Genomic DNA, 16,264 nt, shown 5'->3' with positions numbered 1-16,264 from the left:
GACACCACAGGTGGGTGGCCAAGGAAGGGCAGGTGTTAGAAGTGCCACTTACCATTTTGCGGATGGCAGCATTGGAGTGCTCTGCTGCTGTGGCTATCAGCTCCAGAGACTCTGTGGGCATAGAGAAGTGAGGTCAGATAGGAGATGGGCAGAGAAGAGGCTTTTGGGGGCTTCTTTCTTCTCTAAATACATCATCTTGCCCTGACCACATCCTCCCCATCCCAGAAAGCACCAGCCTCAAAGATATTCATAGCCACATCATTTATAATCAGGAACTGTCCCAATTAATGCCATAATATCAGAATAGTATATGGAATAGTTGGCAGCCAATAAAATCTATGTTTACCAATATTATTATTAATAACAACAACAATACTAGTTACATGTGTAACTGGAAGGAAACATGCCATATTTTGAGTAACAAGTTGTCTATGGATGGTAGGACTATGGGTGATTTTTATTGTCTTCTTTAGGATTTTCTATATTTCCATATTTTTGACAAAGAACATGTATTATTTTTATCAGAAAAAAATACAGAAAAAAGAAACAAAGAGATGACACTATTCTTTGTCTCAGTAATCCTGAATATAGGAATCTACGCTAAGCAAATACACATTCTGTACACATTCACTGCAGCGGTGTTTACAACAGTGTCAAACAGGAAACAAAATATTCAACTGTCTAGGGATTCAGCTAAATAAATTATGGTGCAGTCATACAATGGAATATTAACCTTTACAAATGATGCTTATGTGGGGATTTTAATGATATGGGAAACATTTGAGGTATTTTAAGAAAAAAAGGCTACAAACTTGTATATATAGTATGATCTCAGCTTTACAAATATACATGTATAAAAAAGATCAGGAATAATATATGTCAAAATGTTCATTGTGGCATATTTGAAAGTGGCTAAAATGGGAAAGTTTAGGTTGTATATATGTTACCAGAATAAAAATGTTTAAAAACTATAAAACTGTACATCACAAATGTAAACTATGGACTATAGTCAATAGCGTAATTATAATCATATTGGTTCATCAATTGTAACAAAGTTACAATACTAATGCAAAATGTTAATAATAGGGAAAACTGTGAGTGTGAGGAGGGGGTATCTGGGAACTGTACACTTCTATGTGATTTTCCTGTAAACCTACAGCTTCTCTTTAAAAAAAAATCATATTTGTTCTCTGGGGGCTCAGATCACAGGTGATTTTTTTCCCCTAATTCTTTACTCTTTTCTGTAATTCCCGTTTTTTCTATAGTGACCTGGCATTCTCAGGGAAAAAAAAAATAAGTGCCTAAATATTCCCCTACACTAACAAATCCTGCCCATGCTTAAGGCCCAGCCACAGCTACACTGCAAGCCACTCTGTTTATATGGTGCTGGATTTGCCCACTCACTAAACATGCCTGGAATGGAGGAGCACAAGTGCTTCTGAAGATGGTCCTTATGGTTTGCAAACTAAGTCTTGTTTTCCTACAAGGCTTCTCTCCATAGCCAAATCTTGGTGCTCAAGAAGATCAGTGGCTCCTGTCCCAGCTCAGGCCTAAACATGCCTTTCAGATGCCAGGCTCCAATCTCCAACTTCTCTTCCACCCTGGCTGCCAGAGGGTGTTTTTTCACACACAGCTTGCTATCACTCTTCTGCTCAAATCTGTCAGTGGTTCCCCTGTGCCCACAAAGTAAAGACCCCACCCCTTGGACTGTCATTCAAAGCCCTGTGATCTGGCTTCTGCTGAGCAGTCCAGCTTCCTCCTCTTGCACCTAAACATGTTTTGTCTTGCTTCAACTGGCAGACTTCCACTCGATCTTCTGGATTCAGCTTACCTTCTCCAGGAAGCCTGCCCTCAGTTCCCAGGTTTCCTATATTCCCCTTTGTTGCTCCCCTGTCCCACTAAATTGGGACATACAGTGTGCTCACAGGACATTTATATACCTATATTTGTATCCCTTAGTAGAAAAAGAGCTCCTTAAGGACAGGGCCAATGACCCACCACCTTCCAGGGCTTGCCCAACAAATGCTTTGCATAAATTAGCTCCTTCAATCCTTTTGACAACCCTGAAAGGTAGACATGATTGTCCCATTTTACCAATGAAGAAACTGAGACTCAGAGAGGGGAGGTGGCCAGCCCTAGGTTGTCTAGTTGGGAGATGGCAGAATTAGCATAAGAGCTGGGGCTGGTCACCCAGCTGCCCTTTCTCCTACACTTTCTCCATCTCCCCCAGACCCCAGGGTGGGGGGCATGCTGGGTAGTGGAGGTAGGGGTACCTAAGAAAGGGGACAGGAAGCAGACAGGAAGAGGACTCTGACAAGCTGTGGGCACACATGCTCAGGTCTGTATAGGCCACTGGGCTCGGACTACAGGCCTAGCTGTGCAGAGCTCTGTCTGGAGAGGTCTTATGTGAGGTACAGTGTTATTTCCAGTTCAGTGTGTGCAGGCTGTCTGGGTTCAGTGTGGGGATCTCAGTCCACAATTTCATTCGGGGGTTCAAGCTAGGGAGTGCAGTATAGGGGCTTGGTCAGGAAGTGTTATGGCCCCTGGTGTAGGCTGGCAGTCCTGAGATGCTGTAGTTCAGTCTTGGGCTCAGCACAGGTGGCTCAGGCCAGGAGTTCTAGCTAGCCTGATCTGGGGAGCTCAGTCTAGGGTCCAGGCTCTAGAGTTCAGTCTGGGAGGTAAAAAATGGGCGAGTCAGTCTGAGGAACCAGAGAAATGATTCAGTGGGGCTCAGACGCAGAAGCACTTTCTGGGGCTCAGCCTGGGGATTTTAGTCTGAGGGGCAAAAAATAGGGAGCTCAGCTTAGGATCTGGGTGGGCACATCTCAGCTGGCTCTCATTCAGAGATTCACATTCTGAGCAGCTCAGAAAACCAGACCGGGAAGTTCTTTCTTGGGGGTTTCATCTTTGGGCTCAGTGTGGGGAGCTCAGCCTAGGGAGTCTCTTTTAGGGGGGCTCAGTCTGCCAAGCTCAGGCTCTGAGGTTCATTCTGGGGTGTCAGATGGGATTGGGATTGGTACAGAACAGGTATCTAAATTTGGTGAGCTTAATCTGAGGGCTGATTTTGGGGGGAATTAAGTATGAAGGAGGTCAGCCAGGGCAGTCAGTAAGACTAAGAACAGCTGAAAGTTATTGCACCTTTGCTAAGTGCCAGGTACTGTGAAAAGCTTTACCTGGATTATCTCCTTTATCTTCACAATAACCTTATGAGGTAGGTATCATTATCATTACCACTCTACACAGGAGAAAACTGAGGCTGAGAGCCTGAACAGCTTTTCCAAGGATACATTGTTGATAAAAGGGACTCTATCTGGAGTAATGAAAATGTTCTAAAATTAATTGTGGCAAAGAATGCACAACTATTTTATGATACAGTGAGCCACTGATTATATATTTTGGATGGATTATATAGTGTGTGAATATATCTCAATAAAATTGTATTCAAAAAGTGGGGGTGGGGGTGGGGGGATCTCTATCTGGGGCCAAGTCTAGGGAGCTTACACTGACAGCTCACCTTGGGGGTCCAGTCCAGGGAGGTCATTTGGGGAATTTCAGTCTGGGGATAGCATTCTGGGGATTGAATCTGGAAGCAAAATTGCAGGACTCAGTCCTGGGAGCTCAACGTGAACATGTGACTCTGTGGAGTTTTGAGTGGAGAGATGGTACAGTAGGTCCCTTCTGGGGATCCCAGTATGAAGGCTATAACTCTGTGGTGGCGAGGCACCCTTCTTGGGTCTCATTGTGAGGCCCAGTCTGCAGAGTGCAGTCTGCTAGACTCAGCCTGGGTATCTCAATCCACAAATTCAAGTCTGGGAGGTAGCAAATAGGGGGCTCAGTTTGGGGGTCAGTCAGGGAGTTGAGATTGGGAAGATCATACTTGTAGCCTTTGCCTGGGCGGCTTAATTTGAGGGACAACTTAAGGCATGAGTCTGGGGGCTCAGCAAAGACTGAATCTTGGGGATAGAAAATAGGGGTCTTCAATCTGGGTGACTTGGGCTAGGAAGAACAAACTCGGGAATTTCAGTTTGGAACTCAGTCTTGGAGCTAAGTTTGGACAGCTCAATCTCAAGGTTGAACTGGAATTGACACTGGAGAATTCTGGGAATCCAGTGTGAGGGCTCAGTGGGGTCTTTGGGATGGATCTAGAGATCAGTCTTTTGGGCTCAGCTGGAAATTTCAGTCTGAACGGTGATCAGTTGGGAAATATCCATTCTATAGAATGGTGAATGAGATCAGACTGGGAAGCTCTTTTGGGGGAATCTCACACTGGGAGATCAGGCTGAGTGCTCTGACTGAAAACTCACTCTCAGGGCTCAGGGTGGGGATAGCATTTTGGAGGACCCAGACTGGGGATCTTAGTTTGGGTAAACCAGCGCAGAGATCTATAACTGGGCCCTCAGACTGGGTTCAGTTTGAGGGCTCTCAGGTTGGGAATGTCAGTTCATGGGGCTCATCAGTCTGAAAAGCTCTTTGTAGAGGTTTAGGTCATACATCCTGATACCTCAGCGAGGGCTCAGTCTGGGGGAGGAATGGGGTACTTAGTCTGCAGATGTCAATTTGTAGAGCTCAGCTATCAAGCTTTCTAGGGCTGCTGCTCTTTCTAGGGGCCTAGGCTTGATAGCAAACTGTCCCATCTGGTGGAGGGAAGGGGCTCAGTTTGGGAAATCTTAACAGGAGTGGAAAAAACTGTCTACTCCTCCTTGTGGCTTCCAGAGCCCCTCGCTTTCCCAGTTTTCCTCCTACCTTCAGGGCCACTCCTTCTAAGTATCCTTTGCTGATTCCCCGTCCCTGGGCTTTGTCATGGGCCCCCTTTTCTTCTCCATTTACACTGACTGTCTTGGTGATCTTGGCCAGCCCCATGGCTTTGAATACTGTCTATATGCCAGTGATATCAAAATCTCTCTCCCTGGAATTCCAGACTCATCTAACTACCTAACTGGCAGCTCATTTTGAACATGTCCAAAATCAAACTCCCAAGCTCATGTCAGTAACCATCACCACTAGCCAAACATCTAGGAGTCATTCTTGACTGTTTCTCACAAGCCCCACACCCACTCCACCCTAGTCCTTTCAGTGCTACTTCCAAATATAATATATCCTGTGTCCAACCATTTCTCACCACTTCCATTGCTACTATCCTTGTCCAAGCCAACTTCTCTCACTTGGATTATTGCAAAAGCCTTTCAACCAGTCTCTTGGCTCCCTTTCTTGCTCTCTGTGTAATCCCAGTCAAAACCTTCTCATGCTTTCCCACTGCACTCAGAACAAAATCCACCTCCTTATCTTGGCCTTCAAAGTCTTGCTTCTTTTTCCAACTCCTCTTCTACCATTCTACCCTCACTTGCCATGATTGGGTCACACTGGCCCTCTTGTTGGTCCACAGATATGCAAGCTGATCCCCTGACCCCGACTTAGAGACTCTGCACCTGCTTTTGCCTCTAATGGAATGTGCTCCTCCCCAGTCAGCATGTGGCTACCTTCTTGTTATTCAGGCTTGACTCAAATGTCTTCTATTCAGAGAGGCCACCCAATCTAAAGTAGGCCCCAGTCACTGTCACATCACCTTCTTCTAATTCTCTGGATTACACTTAGCACCTATCTACTATTTTCTTGTGTGTTTATTACTTTTGTTTATTGTCTGTCACCCCCACTAGAACATAAACTCCCTGAGATCAAGGGCCTTTTCCTTGTCCGTCTTGTTCCCCTTATTACCAGTGCCTACAACAATGGACAGAACATTGAAGTGCTCAGTAAATAGTTGTTAGTTAATGAATGAATGAATGGAAATAATTTGAGGGAAAGTAGAATTAGAATCTGGTGGGCTCTATCTGGGGCTGTGACCCTGTGGGGGTGGGGCTCATACTGGAGGAAATTAGAATGAAACACTTTTCAAGTGGTTCAACGTGTAAGGACTCAGTCTGGGGAGGGGTTATCTGAGCCTAGAGATCCAAATATGGGAAGTAGAAAATAAAGGGGTCCAGTCTAGGGTGCTTAGTTCTGGAGAGCTGATTCTGTGGGGCTCTAACCAGACTTGGAAGTTCTTTTGGGAGGTTCATTCTGGGTAGTGGCTGCAGGACACAGAGTAGAGCTCTAAATCTAGAGGACAGAAAATCAGGGGCTTGACTAGATAGGAGTCTTTCTAGGGAGCTCAACCATGGAGATTCAGTGAGAAGGAGGGGCGAGCCATGGATCTCACCTGATAGCTCAGTCTATGCAACTCAGTTCCTGGGGTTCAGGTTCAATTTCATTATGGACTTTGTATAACTTCATTCAGGGTCCAGTCTGGTTGTCAGCCTTGGGGCCTCAGCTTAGGAAATGGGTTGCTTCCTTTGGGGAGATCATTCTGGACATGCCCCTCAGACTGTGAGGTTCCAGCTGGGAAATTCACACTGGGGGACTCCTTCTGAATGTTCTGTCTGGGCGCTCAGGCAGGGATCTCACCTGGTGTTCATTCTAGGGTCTACTCCAGAACCTCAATGTGGGCTTTCAGATTAGAGACCCTGTTTTGCGATCTCAATCAGGTGGCTCAGGACAGGAATTTCAGTCAGGGTCTTATCCTGTGAATTAAGTTTTGGGGCCCTGAATCAGAGGTTCTGCTTAGGGCAATCAGCGTGTGGCTCATGGTGGAGGGTGGAGCAGGGCTTGGGTGCACACACTCACTTTGGGTGTCTTTGCTGTCTGGGGAGCCATGGGGCAGCTTTAACAGATAGTCCTTGAGAAGCAGCTCATAGCAGGGGATGCGCTGCACAGGCTCCAGCATGTGGTGCTGCAATATCAGGTTGCCACAGGCTTCTTCCTTCTGTGATAGGCAGAGGCAGGAGGGGCTCAGGTCTGGCTACAGAGCCCCCACCAGGTCCCTGCAGACCTCTCTTCCCCCAGGTTGCCTCATCCAGCTTTTCCACTTACCTGCACTTCATGGATGATGACTTTAAACTGGGTGGAATGCTCTGTCCAGGTGTTGACCAGCTCCATGGCCCAGTCAGAGTTCTTCACATACTCGCCATACATCTTGAGGAAGGGTGCCAGCTTCTGCAGGATGTCTCCAATGCGTGGGTAGTGGTCCCTGGAGTGATGTGGTCTGATTGCTCTTTAGAAAGATGCTTCTGGTAGATGGGGTTGAATCTAAAGATTTCATTGGGAGAGGAGAGCCAGGAGGTCAGGAGACTGTCTATAAAACCCACCCAACCCAAGACTGGGTTAGGTCTATTTGTCTGGATTCCCAGTGTCCCATTCTCACTTCTATCAGTAACAACAGCTCACATTTATTGAGCACTTATTATATATCAGGTAGTGTTCTAAGCTCTCTATAGTATCAACTAATTTAATCCTTAAAACAACCCTACAAGGTAGACTATTATTATTTTTCCCATTTCATAGAAGAGCAAAGGCACTACAACTTAAGAAACTTGTTCAGTGTCACAAAGCTAGCGAGTAGCACAGCTGGAATTTGAACCCAACCAATTTGGCTACTGAGCTCACACTCTTAAGGGCTATGCTATTGTAATTGTCTGAGTCCTGGTCTATGTTCCACATTAGATTGGGAGGGCTAGAAGGCAAAGCTTGGGCCTGATTCCTTTTGCAAAAGGTGATAAGAGGAGAGGGCAGGCAGGAATGAACCCTGTGCACACATCTGGGCCTAGGCCCAGTGGGCAAGTGGACAGGAAGGTGGGCAGACTAGGCCTGGGGCCCCTCACCATTCTTCCATGCACTTCTCTAGCTCTGGCAGCAGGAACTGCTGATGGAAGCAGTAGATGGAGCAGATGTTAGAGAAGAAGCCATGGACAGCATCGGCCGGAAAGGAACTGCGATTCTGAGCTTCTTCCAGGAGCCGGGCACAGAATACCTGTTGTGCAGGGCAGGAGTGCTCAGCCTAGCTGGACCTGGGTTTGGCTGGGGAACAGTGGCTTGCAGGTGAGAGAAGCTTTGTGGAGCTTTGGAATCAGCGCTGCTCTTGAGATTTAGGAGAGAGGGTTATGTTATATATGGGGTTGGATTTCTGGTTGTTAAGATTAAGACCTGGATTAAGACCTGGAGTGAGGCATTGGAACAATGAAAAGTCAGGATCAGGTCAAGGTCAGAATTAAGATTCAGGGGCAGAGAGAAAGTTGGAATTAGATCCATTTATTTAACAAATATTTTTGAGTGCCTACTGTCTGCCAGGCACTGTCTTAGAGGTTGGACAGAGCAGTGAACAAAGCAGACAAAAATATCTGCCCTCAGAGAACTGATATTCTAGTGCATTTGGGGTCAGGAATTGGGTCATGGTTAGAATGAGATTCAGGGTCTGATTCACAGACAGGTGTAAATTCAGGATTTGGGTTAAAGTCAACAGTAGGGTCAGAATCACAGTCAGAGCTGATACACGAGCCCAGGCTTAGGAATGAGGGTTGGTATGAGTATCAAGCTTAGGGTCATAATCAGTATTGGCCCCAGGGCCAGGATGGGGCTCAAGGTCAGAGAAGGGCCTTACCACCTCTAGATTCTGATCACAATGGTGCGGTTGAGCTCAGGCCCTACCAAATCCTCCTTGGAACCTACCTCCCCAGTCCTGGGGCCCCAGGGCCCTTGAGGAGCCATTCACCTGATCCAGAAGATGGAGTCTAGAAACATAGGCCTTCTCAGTTTGCAGGAGCTCACTGGCAATGTGGAACACCTTCTGTTGCACGGTCAGCTGGAAAGGAGAAGAGGTAACCCCTGATCCATCATCTTCCACCCTAATACAAGCGCTGACCTCTAAGAGTTCTCTGAAAAGTTCAAATGTTACTCCATACATAATGCCATCCCAAAATAGCCCTAACCTCCATCTCTAGACCCATAAGTCTCCCCAGCTTCATCTCTGACTCCCCAGTGTATCATAAGGCCCACCTCTCAATAATGACGACACGCACACCCTCACTCAGCCACTCATTCACCCATTCATTTGTTCTCTCTATTCATTCAGCATAGTGCAATGGTTAAGACTGTGGACTGGGAAATCAGTCTTCCTGGGTTCAAATCCTAGCTTTGCCATTCTACTAGCTTGTAAAAAACTGTTTAACTGCTCTGCATTTAAGTCTCCTCATCTATAAATAGGATAATAATAGGACTTAAGTCCATCTGTCGTTGTGAAAAATGGTTTAATACAAATAAAACATAAATTACAGGGAGGGGGTAGAGAATTAAAAGAAAACATAAACTACAGATTAAGCACTCTATAAATGTTAGCTATTTATTCACCCACTTAGTTCATTGTCAGCAAAGGCCTGCTGAGTACCTTGGGCGTGAGGAAAAAAAAAGTATGAAAATGTATAAAATGCACTTCCTGTTGGCCCAATTTCCCATTAGATATATATTTGCTCAGTACCTGCCATCCCAGCAGTCCCTGGCCTCAGCTCCCACACTTGAGCTTGATTCTAGAGGAGCAGGTATTCTGGTTGAGACCTAACTCAAGTACAAAGATGCCTTCTAAAGAAATAGTGGGCTGCCAGTGCAAGAAAGGGATCTCTACTGCCAGGCTGGCCTCAGCTGGCCCTGTGGGGCTCTAATTCTTGAGCTCCTCTGCCAGCTGTCAGAAAGTCTCTCATTATGCCCCAATTTACAAATAAGGAAACTGAGGCTTCTAGTTTGGGAGTGAAGAGAGAAGAAACTTGATCAGTGTTACATAGCTACTGTGTCATGGGACTTTGCACTGGAATAGGACTTTAGAGATCCCTAACCAATTTGCCCATCATCAAGACAGAAAACCTGAGGTCCAGCTAATGGTAGGACAATCACCACAGTTGGCATCTGAAACTGTGTACAGTCAGTTTGGTAGTCACAGTGATGGGGGGTGGGGAGTGAGGGTTTGCTGCTGGTATTTAGTACCAGGGGACCAGGGAAGTTAAATGTCCAAAATGGAAACAATGCCCAGTTATGGGAAATACTGAGCTAGGGGAAGAACCAAGCATAAAAGCTAGGCTCCTGATTTCTCCATATGGTCCTGCTTCTCAGTGAATGTGGGTCAGTACCTCCACAGACTCCTGTCTCTGCATGGGGGGCACTGGGATTTCTCTGTCCTTCTCCTCATCCTCCTCTTCCTCGTCCTCCTCCTCCAGGTCACTGTCAACCTCCTGGGAGCCGGGCCAGAGGGGGTTGGCCAAATCAACAGGCACACTGGCCAGGGCAGGGGGCCTGGGGCAGAGGCTATGGCTGGTGGGCCCATCATCACTGACAAAGCAGGTTTCCTTGCTGTTGGATGGCAAGCTGATGCTGTCAATTCCGCTGTCCCGGTTGGGCACCTTCTCGCCGTCCTGGGGCCCAGGGGCCAACAGGAAGCAGGAGGCCTCACCCTCTGGGAGCTGGGGCACTGGTGGCTGCGGGGGTGGTGGTGGCAACATGGCTGGCTCTGTGTGACCTGGGTTGGGGCCAGGGGTTGGCCTATCCGAGGTGGCAATCACAGGCTCTCTGAGGTGGGTGGCAGACACATATGAGGGCAGGGTGTGAGCTTGACTGAGAGGCCTCTCCTGCAGATCCCTTCCTGTCCCAGGCCCACCCTCCTCACCACTGGGTCCCCTGGAGACCAGACTCACCTCTCAAACTTCTCAATCAGTGAGGATACTGCTGCAGAACTGGGGCTGGCCTCCATCCTGGGGGCTAGGCCCTTGGCCACTCAGGGATCTGCAGGCAGTGGGCATGATGGTGGAGGGGGGATGGGCTCAGGTGGGGGGGGGGCATCCGGGGCATCTGCAAGTAGCTGGGCTTTGGGGGGACTGGAGAGATGGATGGGAAAGAGAGAGAGGGGAGACTTCAATGAGCTAGGTTTGGAGATGGCTGTCACAGCCAGGTCACAACCCCCTCTACAAATCCCCAATCTGCACTTTGCCAGAGGTGGGAATGGAGCAGACCTGAGGTGAGATTCCAGTGTGCACCCATTAGTCCTAGGCCACAGCCCTCTGCCCCCAAGCCCATGGTGCTTCCCTGTCCTTCTAACAAGCCCTATCCTCTGCCACTGGTCAACCTTTCCCCTTCCTCTGTCCCCTCTGCTGTCTGTGCCATTCCCTGGGCCACTGTCCTCTCCTCTCTGAAACCACTTACCTTGTGGCTTTGGACCTGGTGCCTGTTTCAGTGGTGAAGGACGCTGGTTGGGAGTTTCACTCAGGAGGCCTGGGTCTGAGCGAAGTCGTTGGGGGCCTTCTGGATGAAGCTCAAGGCTCTGGCCAGGGTCAAGGGACAAACTTTTAACCAGGATCCAGTTTCCCTGGTGCAGCCCTGCAGAAAGGGAGAAAATGGGTGTGAAGTGACTGACATCACCCCAAAAGGGACTGGGGAGTTACATGTCTTAGCAGGTATCGGGGGTGTTGGGTTTTCCTGAGCCCCTTTCCTGGCCACACTGCTTTTCTGAGAGGCCCCCTGCTCCAGCCCTCAAACGGGGGGCCAGATCTAAGGCTGTGGCAGGCTTCGTTTTCATAAATAGATGAGAATTCTTTGTGATTAATACACTGATTCCATGTATGTCAACAGGCATCATTACTAAGGAGTTTAACCATGCTGGAGACGAGAATGAGTACCTTAAAGTTTGTGTACATGTTTGCAGTCCTTGTTTACAAAGCCACAATAGACGCTGAGCATAAACCATTTTTTTAAGGCCCCAAGGATATATGGACTTTCTTGGTTACAATTTTGTACAGCTGAATATCCTTGAAAATGATGAAACTGTATTTTATGAGTTTTGTGTTGTAAAATCCCAGCTTCTCACTAGTCTGTTGTACCCTCCTGTACTTCAGTACCCACCCACATCCCTACACACCCAGCGCCCAGAGTTCAGGTGCTGAGATTGACTGGCAGGGTGTCATGGGAACAACTTTAAAACAGTGGATAAAAAATTCAGAAAAATGGAGGCCTTTTTGCACTATCAGCCCCTCTTCCCTCTCTGTGGGCCTCCTAAATCCACCTGTGTCTTTGGTCCTGGGGGAGATGATGGTCACATTTGGGAGAGAAGACTCAGCCTGGGAGGCAGTGAGGGAGCCCCTAGGGATAACATGACCTGAGGAAAAGAGTGCTGAGTGTGCACCCATTAGCCCCAGGCCATAGTTCTCTGCCCCCCAGCTGGGAAACGCTTGTCCCTCCAGACCATGGTGCTTCCCTGTCTTTCTAACAAGCCTGCTCCTCTGCCACTGACATGTAGTCCTGGATGGGTATGGGGCTGTTGGAGGTGTCTCAGATAATAGAGAAGTCAGGTGGGGCCAGAGAAGAGAGGAAAAAGCCTTAGGTGCCAGGCTGAGGAGCTGGACATCCATCCTGTGGGCAGAAGGGAGCCATGAAAAATCCTGTGTAGGGGAAGGATGCAGTGCAAATAGGTGTAAGGATGCCAGAGTGAGTGGTAGTCAAGAGCTCCGGAAGGCACCACCAGCACAAGGTGTCAGTTATGTGGTGCCACAGTCACATGGCCTCTCACGCATGGCCACACAGGGTCACACAATCTCATATATGACCAAAACTAAATGAACTCGCTCAGTCACAAAGACATACAGAATAATTTCACAGTTAGCTCAATGGTGGGGCCACACAAATTCATGCACTCAATCACATGCCATCACACTCCTGAAAACCTGGTCATACACAGTTGCAAAGACCCACAGTCACAACCTCACCTATTACACACAGCCACACAGTATCATGCACTCCTGCAAACACGGTCATGCACAGTCACAAAGACTCATAGTCACACAATGTCAATTATATCATTTCACATACAGCCTCATACAACAATCACCCAACCACATAGCATCATACACCCCTCAGACATGGTTCCACTGAGTCACAGAGATATACAGTGCCATTTACACTGTGTCTAACAATTGCAGGGCCACAGAGTGTCAGACACATCGTAATATACTTTCACACACCTGAAAACATGGTTACACGCAGTCACAAAGACTAGAGTCACACAGGGTCAATTATAGCATTTCATATACAACCACACACAATGACAAAGCAGCACAAAGTAACACACCACCACATACACAGAAACACAAACACATAATCACAGACACATGGCGTAATTTATTTTGTCGCACTCATGAAACAAACATGTTCACGGTGTCCCTGAGTCTTAGCTACAGATGCAGGCACATGAATACACACAATGACACCTGCCCTCTTCTGGTCTAAATGGTCACAGAGTCACATGTGGCCTCTGTTGCAAAAACATACGGTGTCCTCAAACACAGCTACAAAACACACCCTCCTTTACAGGGTCATACAGGCACAGAGTCACAGGGGATTTCAGGTCTCCCCATCTTGGAGGGAAGGAGCAGCTCAACCCACATAGTTCCAGCAGCCCCCCTGAGACCCTGTCCCCACCCTGGCCACAGTCCAGCCAGGCAGGTCCCAGAGGACTAAGGTCATGATTCCCTCCCAGCCTTGAGGGAACAAGGTGCCCCAGGCCCAGGCCAAGCAACCTTTTGCCCACCCTGTACCTTGCTTTGGGGGCAGTTTCCAAACTTCCTTTCTGACCTGAGCAGGCAGGCCCCAGCCAGGAGGTAGGAGGTGTTCCTCTCAGCTCAGCTGGGCAGCTTACCCTGCCCTGCTTACCACATCCTAGCCTGGTCCTGCCCTCCCCTCCCCCTGGGCGTGGGGTTGAGGAGGATTAATCACCTGGAGGACGGCACATGCAGAGACATAGTTTGAGATACGCAGCCAGAGAAACTGAGACAGAGTAGCTGACAGGGCCAGAGATCCAGTGAGCAAATCCAGGCACCCCATTGTACAGCGATCACCCACCACCCACTCCCACTTGCTTCAAAGATACACACATAGTGCCCAGAGTTCCAGGCGCCTCTTGTCTGTCTCTTTAGACCTGGCCCATTTCCACAACCCAAAGCAGGCAGGCTTTGCCAAGTAAGCCCTCCCCATCCAATATGTAGCAGGGCAGTAGGGTCCCTAGTTGGGGCTTCTCTCCCATTGCTCTGCTGACTGTTCTGGGGGTGGAGGTCACCTTGCCCTAGCCCCATCTCTAGTCCCTCCTCCTCGACCTCACCCAGGAGCCCACGGACGGGCCTGCTTCTCCTTTCTCTCTGCCTTCTTGCAGGCAGCCCTGAAGAATGGGAGGCTGAATGAAACTCAAATATTCTGGAACACTCTGGAGACCCAGGTGAGCAGGGCAGGGATTGATGGATCAGTTTCTAATAAGGAGATGAAGGCAGAGAGAGGGGCAATGACTTGCTTGAGGTCACACAGCAAATCAGTGGTAGACTTTTAGGCACTAGCTGGTCCTAGACTGGACTTCTTTCTTAAGCCTGCTCTCCAAGGGGATGCTGGAAAAGAGGGAGACCAGGAGGGGCAGGGGTGCACCCCAGTGTTTCAGAAATTCATGAACTGCAATGTAGCTAGTGCACTCCCAACCCCCATCTAGAGGGACATGAACAATAGGGCTCTAGTTCAGAAACATAGCCGTGGCCAAGAACCAGGCTAGGTTCTACTGAGGGGAAGAAGGTTCAAGATCCCTCCCTCAAGGCTAAGCCTACTTATAATTGTGCCTAAGAGTCTCCCCCAGAGAACCGCTTTGTTGCTCAGACGTGGCCTCTCTCTCTAAGCCAATTCTGCAGGTCAACTTACTGCCCTCCCTGCTATGTGGGACCTGACTCCCAGGGGTGTAAATCTTCCTGGTAATGTGGGACCTGACTCCCGGGGATGAGCTCAGACCTGACATCGTGGGATTTAGAAAATCTTCCTGACCAAAAGGAGGACACGAATTGAAACTAAATAAAGTTTCTTGGCTGAGAAATTTCAAATGGAGTCAAGAGATCACTCTGGAGGGCATTCTTATGCACTACATAGATATTCCTTTTTAGTTTTAGTGTTTTGGAATAGCTAGAAGGAAATACCTGAAACTGTCAAACAGCAACCTAGTAGCCTTGATTCTTGAAGATGACTGCATAACTATGTAGCTTACATGGTGTGTTTGTGTGATTGTGAAAACCTTGTGGCTCACACTCCCTTTGTTCAGTGTATGGACAGATGAGCAGAAAAATAGGGACAAAGACTAAATGAAAAATAGGGTGGGAATGGGAAATGGAGTGTTTTGGGTGTTCTTTTTAACTTTTACTTTTATTTATTTATTTTGGAGTAAAGAAAATGTTCAAAAGTTGATTCTGGTGATGAATGCACAACTATATGTGTGCTGTGAATAGCTGATTGTACACTGTGGATGACTGTAGAGTATGTGAATATATGTCAATAAAATTGTATTTAAAAAAGCAAATAAAAAAGATCCTTCCCTCTCCTACTTCAGAACAACTCCTCCCTTGTCTCTCTGCCTACATTTTCCTGTCTCCACCTGTTTCCCCTGCATGGCCTCCTTAGCCTCAGATCTTGCTCCTTCCAGATGGCTGAATGAACCTTCTTACAGTTCAGCTTGGGTCATGTCACTTAACTGCATAAGAACTGTCCATGACTCCCCATTGCCCAAGGGAAAATAGGGGAACTTCTCAGCCAGGCACCTGCAACCCCTCACGACCTCACCCCTACTGAACTCTCTGACTCACCCTGGCTTAGTTTGGTCCCCCTCGCCCCATGTTTCTAAGCCCTGCTCCAAGCCTGATAGGTTCTGGGCTAGGGGATGCTGAAAACCCCATCCCTGCTCCCAAGGTAGGGTTCCCCACTTCCTGGATACCACAGACCTTCCTACTGCCCCATCCATCTCCATCCAGCTAAGTCCTGCATTGTTTTTTTTTTCAGCCTATTTATCATGGTTGATAGTCTACTACATTCTCTTTCTCATGCACATACACACCCACCCACACATGACAATATCCTCCACCAGCACTGCCCCCTCCATCACTGAGCTTACCAGAGCTCCCAAAGCCCATTAGAGTATAGGCCACAAAGCCTCTCTTCCACACTGTGCCAGTTTGAATGTATTATGTCCACCAAAACACAATTATCTCTGATGCAATCTCGTATGGGGCAGACATATTATTGTTGATTAGACTTATTTTTTGAGTGTTTCCATGAGGATGCGACCCACCCAAATGTAGGTGATAACTCTGATTAGATAATTTCCATGGAGGCGTGGCCCTGCCCATTCAGCGTGGGCCTTGATTAGTTCACTAGAGCACTATATAAGCTCAGACAGAAGGAGCAAGCTTGCTACAGCCAAGAGGGACACTTTGAAGAACACACAGGAGCTGAGAGAGGAGCTGCAGATGAGAGAGTTTGAAGATGGCTGCTGAAAGCAGACTTTTGCTCCGGAGAAGCTAAGAGAGGACAAACACCCCAAGAGCAACTGAGAGTGACTTTATGGAGG

At 47.9% G+C, this 16,264-nt stretch overlaps 1 protein-coding gene across 1 annotated transcript in view; it reads right to left on the bottom strand.

Annotated features, from left to right (window-relative positions):
• The window catches only part of LOC119525919 (FYVE, RhoGEF and PH domain-containing protein 1-like), a 45,464-nt gene that overhangs the window by 17,344 nt on the left and 11,856 nt on the right, over nucleotides 1-16,264 (bottom strand). The window contains 9 exon segments of the mRNA XM_037824708.1: nucleotides 53-111; nucleotides 6,661-6,799; nucleotides 6,907-7,063; nucleotides 7,695-7,843; nucleotides 8,582-8,671; nucleotides 9,987-10,422; nucleotides 10,548-10,687; nucleotides 10,690-10,727; nucleotides 11,053-11,226. Of these exon segments, the coding sequence (XP_037680636.1) occupies nucleotides 53-111; nucleotides 6,661-6,799; nucleotides 6,907-7,063; nucleotides 7,695-7,843; nucleotides 8,582-8,671; nucleotides 9,987-10,422; nucleotides 10,548-10,687; nucleotides 10,690-10,727; nucleotides 11,053-11,226 (1,382 nt within the window).

This window comes from Choloepus didactylus, assembly GCF_015220235.1.
Source record: "Choloepus didactylus isolate mChoDid1 chromosome Y unlocalized genomic scaffold, mChoDid1.pri SUPER_Y_unloc1, whole genome shotgun sequence".
Classification (NCBI taxonomy): Eukaryota; Metazoa; Chordata; class Mammalia; order Pilosa; family Megalonychidae; genus Choloepus; species Choloepus didactylus.
The sequence above is the reverse complement of the archived record's forward strand: the minus strand, read 5'-3'. Positions and strand labels throughout refer to the sequence as shown.